The sequence below is a fragment of the Lynx rufus genome, unplaced genomic scaffold, assembly GCF_022079265.1.
Source record: "Lynx rufus isolate CCGP_SWC_20201006 ecotype Redwood Valley unplaced genomic scaffold, mLynRuf1.p SCAF_3, whole genome shotgun sequence".
In the NCBI taxonomy this organism is placed as follows: domain Eukaryota; kingdom Metazoa; phylum Chordata; class Mammalia; order Carnivora; family Felidae; genus Lynx; species Lynx rufus.
In genome coordinates this window covers 121,781,854-121,796,227 of record NW_025814845.1, presented here as the reverse complement: position 1 = coordinate 121,796,227, position 14,374 = coordinate 121,781,854, and the positions used below count along the sequence as shown (strand labels likewise).

The 14,374-nt window shown below is 40.4% G+C and overlaps 1 protein-coding gene across 1 annotated transcript in view; it reads left to right on the top strand.

Annotated features, from left to right (window-relative positions):
* The window catches only part of SLC10A7 (solute carrier family 10 member 7), a 254,752-nt gene that overhangs the window by 174,886 nt on the left and 65,492 nt on the right, over positions 1-14,374 (top strand). The window contains exon 6 of the mRNA XM_047091249.1: positions 9,083-9,118. Coding sequence (XP_046947205.1) covers positions 9,083-9,118 — 36 coding nt within the window. The remainder of the gene's footprint in view (positions 1-9,082; positions 9,119-14,374) is intronic.

The window sequence follows — 14,374 nt, the reverse complement described above, 5'->3', positions numbered from 1 at the left end:
AAAAGCTTTGGATTCCCTAAACTCAGTATTCCTTTTCTGTAATGCAACCCACTGTAGGGCAGGCATCCATCTGAGCCCATTTGCACAGCCCTACTTGACTTGGGGGTGAGGGAAACTGATGCTCAGGCTGCTTGCTATCCTGTGAGTGATACAGTCCTGTGGCTCTGACCCAGGAGTCATGTGTCTTCTTCCAGCACCCACGAAATGATGGCCGGCTAACTTATTAACTTCACGGGATGGTGAAATCCCAGCCCCTTCACTGTTTTAGACACCCACTCCCTTTAGTCATAGCACCGGTTTCCAGTCACTGACTTCCCCTGCCTGAACCTGTCTCCCCCTTGGCTTGGTAAAACACTTCAAACACCTCCTACTTAATATAGAAAATAGAAGCCCTTAAATGGAAGTTCCTTCAACTTTCTAATATCAAGGACACACAGGTTTGTCTTCATCTGTACCTAATGTATCCTTCTCTCCCATTTTACAATGAAGAGGTGTCAGCCCACCTCCTTCCTGAAGTTAAACCCTGCAGCTGTGCCCTGGGACTCTTTCCCTGCCCCCTCCTCCTTCAGGTAATACATACATTCCCTTCTATTCTCTAAAGCTCCACTCTCCTGCCTGCTTGGGTTCTTTTTTATGAATTTTGGAAATCCTCAAGCTTCTCCTTTCTAAAATAAAGCAAACAAACCACAGAACAAACACCAACAAATTTCCTTTCCCTCATATTCCCTCAGGTTATAGCTGTATCTCTCTCCCCCTCTCTACAGCCAGACTTCTTGAAAGAGTATCCAAACTGTCTCTCTCTCTCTCTTCTTCCTTCTTAGTGCTCAATCTACTCCAGCTTAACTTCCACACTAGTCATTCCAGCTGTTTTCTGCTAGGCCTCCTCTGAGCTTCAATATGTATTCTCTATTCCTTAACTTCTTATCTTCTCTGTAATAGTAAGCCACCAACTATATAGTGAGGGATCACTCATCTGTAGCCACTGTCCACACCAGTCTGAGCTTCTGTCCCGTATATCCAACTACTTAAAGTGTCTCTAATTGAAGGCCTTGTAGACACCTCAAATTCATCGTGTTCCCCAAGAAAAATTAATCTGTATATCCCAATTCTACTGTGGCTCAGTAATTGTTCCACTTTTACTGAGTGGAACAGTAAGTGGCCACTCTTCGGGCCAAAAAATCACTTCATTTAGAAGACTGAGAGGCCCTCCCTCCTTGTTTTTTATCATCACCTCTCCCTCAATATTTAGTTAACCTACCATCTACATTTCAACTGCTTCTTGAGTATGTTATATCTCTGTCGTGATCACTAAACTTCCATCACCTTAGCCTAAATCCACTCCTGCCTGGGCTACTGAAGAGCCTCCTCATTAGTCTCCCTTCTTTTAATTTTTCAGCCTTTTAAACTCTTCTCTAAACTACACCCAGAGTGATTTCTACCTAAACACAGATATATATCATCAAGCCCTTGGTCCCAGGCCCTTCCCCTGTAACCATGCCTCCATAATTCTTTCAGTGGCTTCCCTTTGCTTGGAAATGAAGCCAGACTCCTTACCATGGATTATTAGGCCTTCCTTCTCCATCTGGCTTCTAGCTTTATGTCTCACATGGCATTCCTCACACTCTGCCCTTTACTTCCAGTTTCTTGATGTTCTTCTTGCCTCCAAAGCCTTTGTACAGCCCCTTCTCCCTCCCTATGTTTCCTCTCTCCATGCCCCTTCTCCTGGTCTGTGCCTTCTTGACATGACTCCCTCCTATTCTGCTTTCAGTTCTCATCTGAACTGCTCTCATCTACCTGCTAAACATTCTCATTGCACGCTGAGACTGTGATTGTAAACACTCACCATTTTATCATTATCGCTTTTCTATCTTCTGTAAAGCACCAAGGGTATCAGTTGTGCATGTCTCATTCACCACTATTCCTCATCTAATGGGGCCTGACACTGTAGTCACTAAGTAGGTATTTACTGAATTTATCAGTGACAGATCAAAATTTCAAAAGATAATAGGCCAAATCTAACCACACTTAATATATATAAGACCCTTAATTTTGGTCTGAAGAAACCTCAGTCTCTTGGGAATAAGATGGTAGAGGTATCTCTCAACAGAGGTGTTGAAGTTACAGAAGGATGGATAGAGCCGCTTTCTATAATGGGAACTCTGTATGGGCAAGGACCATGCGGAAATTAAAGATCAAATATGGACATATCATATCAGAGACATAGCTTGAAAAACCAAAAATTATTCTAAGTCCATTAGTAACATAAACAATGCTCACCAGTGGTTGTAGGAGGAGAAAATAGGATAGAAAAAACAAAGGTCTTCCAAGATAGCCTTCAAAGACAAGCCAAGGAGTTTACAGAAACTATTTTCTAGAGCTTCATGTAAAAGTCCGCTTCAAAATGACTGAAGTTTTTTTTTAAGTGTTTAGGAGACTTTGGACTCCTTTTCTCCTCAGCTCCCATGATGTTTGATACATGGTTAGCACTCAGTAAATGTTTGTTTAATTAAATGTACATCATTGAGAAGAGCCAGCTGTCATTTCTGCAAGGCCTCATAGGGTAACATTGCTCAAATGGAGTCACCACAATCCAGAAATAGATCCATAGCTTTTCAGGTCCAGAAACTCACTGTGTTTAGTGCACCTCAATATGGGTGTATTTTAGGAGCCTAGGGTCAACTAGCCACTGTGCTCTGTTCCTATCAAAAATGCTACTTGAAAAACAAAATTATGATTCAACATTTTCTTGGCAAACATGGACTCAGATTAGAGAGAATTAACTGAATGTTTTTAGTGACTGGTGTTTTCCAGCTCAAGTAGTCTGATGCAGGTGCCTTTACTATAGTGTTCTGTGCCTAGTGAACAGACCAGAATGCTCATGTCAGCTGCTAGGATACCTTCTTTCCCTGGCCAAGCGATGAACATACTGAGAAATGCTTAATTGGGGGATGTTGAGGCATTTATTCTATGAAGGTCCAGTTTTAAAGAGGAACATACAGGCAGAGGAAAGAGGCTCTTACCCACCAATCAACCACAACTTTCTTTCCAGCTAGGCTTCTAATGCCTTTTTCTTTAGTTTATGAAGTTTATACAGTTATTTACTCTGACATTCATGTTTATCAGGTCATATTCTCTGGAGACCATGTATCTTGACCATTTTGTTTAAATTTGGATGTCTCTAAAATTCCCACCACTACTTTATAATGTATTGCTTAGGATGTATTGGCCAGTCTAACTCATTCCATATTGGCTCAACATAATTTCATTCTTTTTAAAAAAGTTTATTTATTTATTTTGAGAGAGAGAGAGAGAGAAAGCATGAGCAGGGGAAGGGCAGAGAGAGACCAGAGAGCAAGAATCCCAAGCAGGCTCTGCACCACCAGCATGGAGCTTGATGCGGGGCTCGAACCCACGAACCGTGAGATCATGACCTGAGCTGAAGTTAGACGTTTAACTAACTTAGCCACCAATATAATTTCATTCTTAAAGGATAAGTTTCTCCGTAACTTTTTAAGATATCACTGTGTACTGACCATAGGACAAAATGTGAAGACAACCTGGGAGTTTTAGTTGGCATTAATCCTTTAAAAAATAAAAGGTGATCTTTGCATTAACCTAAATTCAAGGTTTAGAGTAAAGGAGCTGTCAAAGTAGAATTTTCAAAAATTGAAAACATATAGAATGAGCACATGTCAAACATTTATTTAACTGAGTAATAAGGGAGACAGCAGGATAATAAAGTTGATTTCTAAAAGATTATAGAAGTGGGGATTATATAATCCATCAGAAAAGAATACCGAAATAAGTTTGGTATGTTAAGTACAAAACTGGCTAGTACCTATAGGGTAATAAGACCATAACCTTTGTGGTGGTTGTTTTTTCTACTAGACGGAAATTATTTCTAAATCTACTGGACAACACTTTATAAGTTAGCATGTAATTTCTGAGCCCTAATCAGTAGTAAACAAAAACCAAACAAAGGTATGTCTCTCTAGGTAATTGAATAATCCTTGGATTGGCCTGAGACAATGCACCAGGATGACATTTCCAAGTTTTGGTCAATTTTCATTAAGCGAATGCTGTGGACTCTTATATTTACCTGAATGAGATTATGTCTAAGAAGCCTCAAAACCCTACCCTCTGAGGAACACTGTTGGGGTGGAGGTGTGGCTAGCGACTTTTAGCATGAAGAAACTTAGTGTGGGGACCCCAATGCTCCCTTCAGTATTATTCTGAAAATACAGGTTTGAGGAAGTAAGTTGGAGAGTGCAGAGATTTTATTGATATCACTCCAAAGCAGCAGTTCAAAGATCATCACAAGGCAGGAGGGGTGAGATGGGTCTTAAGTTGCTCCAAGAGGAAGACAGGGAGACAGGGGAGGTGGTGTGGGATCAATTATAAGAAAGAGCTTCCCTGCTATGAAAAAGCTTCATCCAGGTCAATGCGTGTCTTCAGAACAGGAACATTGCCTCTCTGTGGGTTCTCTGGCAAAAGCACAGCCATCATGGCCTCACCTCACTGGTGAGCCAGTGAGGGAGACCGAGGGGGTCACACTTCAGATGAGGACTGGACCAGGGTAGGTCTAAGATCCCTTGCAAAACTGAGTTTCTGTCATTCTGTAAACATTCGGTTATTTATTGCCTTTTAATTAAAAAATAAAAAACACCTTTTCCAAGACTTAACATTCAATATCCTGGAGACAGAAACCTACCATGTCAGTTTTTGTTTCTGTGCAATCACAATAGTTGTTGCAGTAAAACCTTTTGATAACGTTTTCTATGTTTAAAAAATGATAATTCACTTAAGTTTTGCCTTTTTAGCTAGTACTACAACTGAGAGCAAGGTGCATTTACAGTTGTTTTTGTTGTATTTGGGTTTTGTTTTGGTTTGTAATTTAATGTGACTAAATCTTAGTGTCTGAGATTTGACACTTTTTTTTTCCTTTCCACTAAAGCCATTGAAATATATTCACCCAGTGAGTCACATCAGAGGTGTAAATGGATTTTCTGAAGGTTTTTTTTAAAGAGACAATCAAAGCCAGTCACTTTGTGACTTGACTTCTTCAGGTGTTGCAATCAGAAAGCTTAACACTCCCTCCCAATTGCAAGGATGCTAAAACTATGTCTTGACCTTGAATCTGCAAGCAGAGGGAGTAACATCTTTTGCTAGAAGTGCTCCTCCACCACCTCTTTGGTTTTATCCATTTGCATAGGATTTACTTGGAAAAGAGAAAAGAGACCATCAAATTGAGCCTTCTGCATACCCAAGAGAAAATAACGTGTTTATTTGACTTTCCATCTTCCAATGAGTGTTGCTGTTAACGGTTTACATTTTCAGTTCACCCTTTTTTACCACTGATATTTGTAAAAAACCTGACTTTGAAAAAATGTATCAACTGTGTCACACAAAGGCTTCTTTCTCAATTTGTTTCATGTCATCAAAAAGACATACTGAGTTTGAAGCTCCTCTCCGGTTTACTCTTAAAGTATAACCCTGAGGAAATAGGGTAAAACTGCAAAGGTTTTATTTACACCAGTCAGGCTCACAGGGAGATGGAGACTGAATTCCTGGCACTGCCTCTTCATACTTCACTCAGTATCTCTGAGACTTAGTTTCCTTCCATAGTAGAGGGGGATAATAATGGTGCTTACCTCCCAGGCTTGTTGTGACGGTTCCAGAAGATAACATTCATGAAGTCCTCATTGATGTAGATCGGTGCTCTGTAGATGGTGGCTATTAGTAGTTTGATAATTATTATAGTGACTTCACTAAAACTTACGGTGCGCTTACTGGGATTAGCGGCATTGTGACTGATTCATTTCCTAATACAGTTGAAAAACAGATTTCAGCACTAATGATTCAGTCTTAGTTAATAAAATTGAACAACATTTTTGAGAAAGTAACAAGGAATCTTGAATCCAGAATTAGAAAATACATCCTGTTTGCTAGGAAATTTTTAATATTTTAGGAACAAACAGCTTAAGTCTTTGGAAGAACTGCAAAGAAACTTTTGTGTGTTGGTAACTATACAGCTGAAATATTAAGGCAGGAAAATCTGCAGATAATAGTGCACTGCCTTCCACAATAAAGTCATCTTTAAGAATTGCTTATCACCTTGAGACCAAGATCATACTGCAACTAATCACTCCATATATGTCCTAAACAGAACTCTGTGGAAAAACGTGCTGGCTGCTGAAACCTGCCACTGAGGACCAGTGGTGTAGTGGAATCAGTTCTGGATTTGGAATTGGGCAAAGCAGGCTCAAATCTAGGCTTTGCCTTTTGCTATTTATTTGCAGTGTGATTTCGGGCCATTTGCTTGACTTTTCTGAACCCCAGTCTCCTCATCTATGAAACGGGACTATTATGTACCCTACCTCCTTCAATAGGGAAAGGTCAGGTTTTAATTTTTTTTTTATTAACATTTCTTATTTATTTTTGTGAGACAGAGAGACAGAACGTGAGCAGGGGAGGGGCAGAGAGAGAGAGGGAGATGCAGAATCCGAGGCAGGCTCCAGACTCTGAGCTTTCAGCACAGAGCACAATGCGGGGCTCTAACCCACAGACCGCCAGACCATGACCTGAGCTGAAGTCAGACGCTTAACTGACTGAGCCACCCAGGTGCACCGGGGAAGGTCAGATTTTAAAATGTGCTTGGTAAGGGGCTCCTGGGTGGCCCAGTCAGTTAAGCGTCCGACTTCGGCTCAGGTCATGATCTCATGGCCTGTGGGTTCGTGCCTGCGTAGGGCTCTGCGCTGACAGCTCAGAGTTCGCAGCCTGGAGCCTGCTTTGGATTCTGCGTCTCCCTCTCTCTCTGCCCCTCCCCTGCTCACGCTCTGTCTCTCTCACTATCAAAAATAAAATAAACACTAAAAACACTTTTTTAAATAAAAAATAAAAAAAATGTGTTGCGTGAAAGTGCTGAAAGCAAAATACTATTGATAGTCCTGTATTGTTACTCCTACTGTTACTATTCTACTGTGGGAAATTAAGCGGTCACCAGGAAGAACGTGGGTCCCCATGTACTATAAGACACCCTTGTGGCTGCACCTCCTCCATATGAGACAGTTGTCCTCAGAGAGGTGACAGTGCTCAGCCTTCCTCCTAGTTGAAAATTCTTATCCTGTCACAGATACCATACCTTGTTTCTTAGAAGTGTTATTAGTGTTATTGGTGTTTCATAATTAACATTAATATTTTTATTTTCTTTTATCTGTATGTGAGTGAATTGATACATAACAAAGGTAAAACTGGTTAGCTTATAAGCTAAGTCCAGTTTATTCTCCATATGCTAAATTATTTACCACCTCATTGTACCTTTGCTTGACATTCTTCAGTAGTTTGCCATTGATGATGGGATCAACTCTGAACTCCCTCTTCTGGCCACAAAGTCTTTGGTGACCTGGTCTCTGAAACGCCCACTTCATACTTTTCTTACCAACCTGCTCAACTTTTTTACAGCTTTGCGAATTCCCTTCCTTCTTTCTGGAATATCCTTATTTTCCTTTCTGCCAGATCAGTCCCCTCTAATTCTTCTAATTAATGGAACAGTGCTGGCATGTAAGTGGACATTCAATAAATGTTTAAACGAATTGACTTAAAATCAAATGGCTCCCCCATAGACTGAAACAGCCAGATACTTTCATTTCCACATGGCCTAGTAAAGTCTGTAGTTCCTCCTAAAATCTGAGTACATTCCATATCATTGAAGGACAGTAGCTCTTCAAAATTCCTTTGCTATTTTCCACACTTAGCTCTCCTAAACGTGCTGATGAGAGCCTGTTTCATAGACACCAATGGAGTTGATAAGCCCCAACACATATTTTAGCAAACAGATTAAAAATATGATACTTAAAATGTATTCCTTATTGCCAACTGCAAACGTTTGCTCAATAAAGAGGCATTTATTCTATTATTTAACAATAAAACAAGCTCATGGGTGAATCTTCACATGTGGTATATGACTAAGAAAGTCATAGTAGCAATATTCATATAAGGTAAGCCAGTCTCTCCTGGGCCACATCCAAAAGAATTTAGTTACTATAATGATGAAAGGATTTCATATAAATACCAAAAGGACTTTTTTTCCAGACGTAATGAAATGGTCCCAGACCTAGATCCTGGCCACAGTATAGTCTCTGTCTGTCTCTTTCTCACACACACACAATACACACACACACACACACACACACACACACACAGGCTCTTTGGAATACTAAAGTTCCAAGTAGAATTCATTAATAAAAATATGAAATGCTTTTTCTTGTATAAATCATAATGAAGTGCTGAGAGATAAAGGAAGAACTAAGAGGTGCGAATAATCATCTGCTGCTCTAAAACTGAAACCTGTCATGTTAACTCCCAACTCAAACACCTAGTTTTAAAGATTTACCTTCAAGAAACCTAAAAGCTTGTATCCTGCCTCATTGACAACAGCCTCAAACTGTTTCCTGTCACTGCAGAAAACAAATCTTTTGCTCCTTTCTGCCTAGGGGAGGCAGAGGGACTGAGGTGGTCCTGTGTGGCTGAATTAGATGAAAGACTTGCCTTCCACCATGGAGACATGGAGTCTAATCAAGTGAAATGAGTTTTGAGATCCCAGCTCATTTCCTAGGGGAGATTGGTTCACATTACAAAATCATGACATCTCATTCATCACAACTGACGTGGTCTTTGCTCAGGAGAGGACCCCAACTGGGACTGAACCACCTGTCTTCTCTTGAAAGGGGGCACTTTATCCAAGTTAGAGTTGAAAGCCTTGGAGTGAGAAGGCTTGCCAGCTTCACCCGAGTGATCCATATATAACATGGAAGGCAACTTCAGTCTTAAAAGGGGCAGACGAGTTTAAGGAAGATTGGCGCTGGTACTTTTAGTGATGCCAAATATGAGTAATTATAATAGAGATGCTAAGGCATTGTGGTAGGGAGAGCCAAGACTGGGGCTCCCTCATCTTTATCACCTCAATTTTATTAAACGGAAGTGAGAAGGATCAACATTTCCATGCATCAGAGTTTAAAATGGCAAAGAAAGTGTCCTGCTTTCCAGGCTGATAAATGATCATCATCTCTTTCATTTCTTTCAGGGCATCGTTGTAACACCCCTGCTTCTGCTGCTTTTTGTGAGTATTTTGATGTTGTCTTTAATATCTTTTATTAAAAGCCACCTACAACCCATTAAGAGAGACCATTAGGGGAAAAAAATTGAAATTTGAACCCTTTTGCACCACTTTGCCTCACGTTTTGAACTGTTCCTCCAGTTGAACTGTACCAAATAATAACAGGTAGACACAAAGAATCTCTGTGTTCTCATGATCCACTGATTAGGCCTCTGACTCCTGGCTGAATCATTAATTATTACAAATTAATGACCTGTGATGCAGGGCACAAATATATATGTGTTCTTTATTTTCTTGCTGCTAAAACTAAAGTGATTGCTGGTGACCCAATGTTTGATAGAACCAGGGGACCAGAGGAAGCTTAGGTTCCATGGCTTGTAGCAACCGGCTTCCTTACTTTGGGGAATACTGCCTCAGTTGTTTCATCTGTAGAATGGGAAACAATAACACCTACCTCGTCTGTCTGCCAGGGATAATGAAATGTGCAATGTGCTCCAGAAATAAAAAAATACAAGCTACTGATTAACTAAACAAAAATTGCTCTGAAAATAAGAAATGCTAATTAACTGTCATTTCTTTTGGCACTATGCATATGAGAAATTAGATGAAAGATTATAATAGAAATTAATGTTATCTCATGCTGAGAAAAGCATATGTAATCATGAATGATACCTACAATATTTTATGAACTGTGCATTTTTCATACACACATTTCCCAAATATAAATCACTCCACTCATCACTGAAATGGACTTGGGGATCATTTCTGGGAGTGAAACGTAGCTGTTTGACTAGCACTATTTGTCAGTGAATTAAAACTATGGGGAAAATTTATTTAATTATAGTGTAATTACCCAAGTTGGAATTCAATTAGAGTAATAGTGTGAGGGACTTCATTTCTTACAAGCTGTGCAGGAAGTGGAGAGGAAGAGATGCCCTACTAAACAGTTGGATACTGCATCTTTCATGAAAGACATTACCTTCAAGTAATAAACCTCGCTTCCCCCATCCCTTCTGAAATGCTAGCTCCATGCTGACAAGGTTAAAAAGAGTCAAATCATCAGATCACTTCCCTCAGCATAACAAACCTCATTAATTTGGATTTCATCAATTCAGAATTTGCAGTGAGTCACGTTAATATCGAAGTGAATATTGCTTTGCATTCATTCGGAAGAGAAAACTGGGTATGTGCCTACCTGCTCACTAGATGTGAGGAATTAGGATCACCCCTCAGTGTTCTTTCTAAGACCTTGGATCACGATTTGGGAGGAGCAGCCCTCAACAGGCACAGGATGCAGGCCAGCCTGAGACCACCACCTGCAGTGGGGTCGGAGGACAAGTAGAAAGCTGAGCATCTAATCCAGTGCACAGTAAATGGCTTTGTAGTCCAGGTTTTCTCCATTGCAGAAGAGTAGCATCCCTTACTCATGTGACGCTTTTAAGACGAGCTGGGAAGAAGTCACAGCCACAACTGTGGGGCCGAGACCGAGGATAGCACTTTTGGGTATCTCGGGGTCTGGAATCTCTGGGACCTTGTTTCGGCTCATGACTACAGAACCAGATGAGTGTTTTTCTCCTTCTTCTGCCCATTTCCAGCCATAACGAGAAATGTTCTCAGCTCGTTAACATTATGACATCACACTGTTGCAAGCTTTCCCCTACTCTTAGACCCATAGGCTTGTGAGCTTTGGTTGGTTCAACATTTTAAAATGATAGAGCTACAAGAATAGTTAAAGAGACTCCAAGACCCTCAACTTCAAAGTTTAATTCTTCCCTTCTGAGCTAGCTAACTAAGCTGTCCCAACAGGTTCTGTGACATCATCACACAACATCAATAGACACGTCTATGTTCTATGACCTTAAATCACATGAACAGTATATAACATTTTTTGTCTGTGTAGGTGGTCATGCATTTTACAAACCAAGGTCATTGCTTAAACACTTGAATTGCCAGGCTTCATTTACCAAGTAGGACTAAAACTTGAGCAACTTAAATTGGAACACATTCCATAAAAGATGTAGTGTTTTTTATTAGCACCCCTGTTATGGGCTGAATCATGTCCTCCCATGATGGGAGGTTGAAGTTCTAACCCCTAGGACCTCAGAACGTGACTTTATTTGAAAATAGGGTCATTGCAGGTATAATTATTTGAGATGAGGTCATACTGGCACAGGGTGGACCCTTAATCCAATATTGGTGTCTTTACAAGAAGCAGAGTCCAACGGAGGGAGAACACCACATCATGATGAGACAGAGGTTAGAGTGATGCACATACAAGCCAACGAACAGCAAGGACTGCTGGCAGATGTCACAGCTGGAAGAGACAAGAGGGATTCTCCCCTGTAGATTTCAGAGGGAGCATGCTCTTGCTTCCAGAACTGTGAAACAATAAATCTCTGTTGTTTTAAGCCATCCAGTTTGTGATATTTTGTTAGAGAAGCTGAGGAAACAAATACAGCCCTTGCAAAGTGAATTGCGTCACTTTTTACTGATGAAATCTCAGTTCTCTGTATTCTTGAGCTCTTAGAATGTTCCACCTCACCATCTTGCTCCAACTGAAACCTGTCCTCTGACTCATGTTTCTGCTGCAGGTGCCTTTCATATCACTGAGCCTTGAAATGGGGTAAGGTGTCTTTCTTGCACCTCGTTACCAATTCCAGATCATTTCCCATGCCTTCTCCACAAAATATTCTCATTCCTTTGAAGGTTAGGCCAATATGCCTATACTGCCTGCTACCACTCCTTGCTGTAATTATCAGTAGAACCCCAGGTCACTCTCTAGGAGTCCAAAAAAATATTAGTACCTTCCCTTGTCTTCTTTTTAATAGTACACTTGGATTAATTCCTGGTGCTTTTCAATATTCATGTAATTGATCCCTCCTAATACTCTGGCCTCTAAATTCTTGACCTCTTCTCCAGTAAGATTGCCTTCCACTTCATCTCAGCCAATCACCCCTATAGTCACACCCTTGACTTTGTTACTGCCAGTAATGGCATCCTTCCATACTCCTATTTTCAAATGTTTTCTCTTACCAATAGCTCCTGTCTTTGTGACCTACTCCCCAAATTAAAATCTTTTCAGACCTGCTAGAATGGCCAGTTTATTTACCTTATCGCCTTAGCAAAGCCTCTAACATACTCTCCCCTCACTCCCATCCCCTCACACCCCATCTTACCTAGCCTAGATCTCCTGGTCTGTCATTATGATTACTTTTTTGTGTATACCATCGACAACCTTGCTCATCTCTTACTGCTTTATATTTGCATGGCAAAGTGCCAGGCCTGCTAATATCCAACCCTATACCTTTTCTGCATATGTACCTGAACATGCCTGGAACACACGCTACCATGCTGACTGGTCTCATTTGAAATTCATGACCACTAACTGTGAGCCTGGTGATCATACTTACCTTCCCCTAATTAATCCTCATTCCCACTCTCTAGAGAGTCATTTCATACCTTCTCCTTGCTTCTCAAATCTCCAGTGCCTCTTCTCCTTTTTCATCTCAACTGATGCAGAAAAGAAATTAGCTGATGAGGAAATTAGAAGCAATCAGAAATTTTACAAAATCCCACCAACCTGCATCTACATTCTTTGTCTTTTCTCCTATTTCTGCAGATAAACTGTCTTTGCCCTCATCGAAGGCCAGCCGCTCCTGTTGTATTATCTCTTATTGGCTACTTAACAATACAACTCAAAACAATTTCCTTCTTTGTCCTTTATTACCAAATTTTTTATCACTGGATCGTTTCTGTTAACATATAAGTATTCTGTAATATTACATATCTTAAAAATTAAATCTCATCTTATCGTGCCTACATTCCATTTCTGTCCTTTGTTTTATAGAAAAATTACTTGAAGTTATTTAAACTTATTCATCACTCATTCAGTAATAAGTATTGACTTCTTCCTATATGCAAGGTGCTTTCCTGGGTACCAAAGATATAGCAATGAGCAAAAAGATACATCTTTGCTGTTGTGGAGGTTATATACTAGTGGAAAGAAACTACCAACAAGTAAGTGAAAATACAATATATGAGTAATACATACGAAAGAGAAAAATAAAAGGAAGGAGAGGAAGAGAGAAGGAGGAAGTGCCAGAATGGGTTGGGGGAATTGCTGTTTTCAATAGGGAGGTCATGGTGGGACTTACTAAGAAAATGATATTTGAGGAAAGGCCTAGAGTGTTCCAGGTGGAGGGAACAACAAGTGGAAAAGTCCTGAGAGCATATATGGTGTCCTTAAGGAACAGCAAGTGGGCCAGTGTGGCTGGAATGCAGTGAGCAAGGAGGAGAGTAGGTAGAGATGAAGTCAGAGCCATGACAGGGGCCAAATGATGTAGGTCCTTGAAGTCCTTTGTTAAGGAGTTTTAATTTTAATTTGAGAGAGATACAAAACCATTGAAAGCGTTCTGATCATAAGAGTAGCATGTTCTGACATACCTTTTCAGAGGATGATTCTGGAGGCTGGATTGAGAATAGATCATCAGGAGATAAAGGTGGAGACAGGAAGACCAATTAGAAAGCTAGTACAATATCATGGCAAGAGATGGTTTAGCTTGGACCAAGGTGGTTGAGTAAATGGTGGAAAGTAGTTGGAAGTAGATCTTGAAAGACCTGAAAGATTGAATGAAGGTTATGAGGACACAGAAGAGTCAAGAATAACTAAGTCCATGCAATTGGAGGGGTGGAGTTACTGTAGAGAAGAAAGAGAAGGCTGTAGGGATGGGCAAGTTAAAGGAACTCATAAAGAGCTCAGTCTTGCACATGTTTGGATTAAGATGCTGTTGAGACATCAAAGTAGAGAAATCAAGTAAGCAGTTGACTATATGAGTCTGGGATTCAGGGCAGAAGTCTGGATAAGAGATACACTTTTGGGAGAAGTCAACATAGAGATGGATTTGAAGTTAGACAGAATGAGATTACCAAGAGAGGATAGAGAAGGTATTAGTGGACTGAGTTCTGAGGCATTCTAATAATAAGTCAGCAAAGACCACCAAGGATATCCAGTTTGCTTAGGAAGAACACCAAGAGATTTTTGTGTCCTAGAAGCTAGTAGAGAATGTGTTTCAAAAAGGGAGAGAGTGGTCAACTACTTCAAATGGTGGTAATAGTTTAGAGAATGTGTTTCAAAAAAGGAGAGAGTGGTCAACTACTTCAAATGGTGGTAATAGTTCAGATACAATGAAGTCTGAGAATCAGCCATTGGTTTTAACAAGATGGAGGTCACTGGGAACCCTAACAAGAGCTATTTCAGCA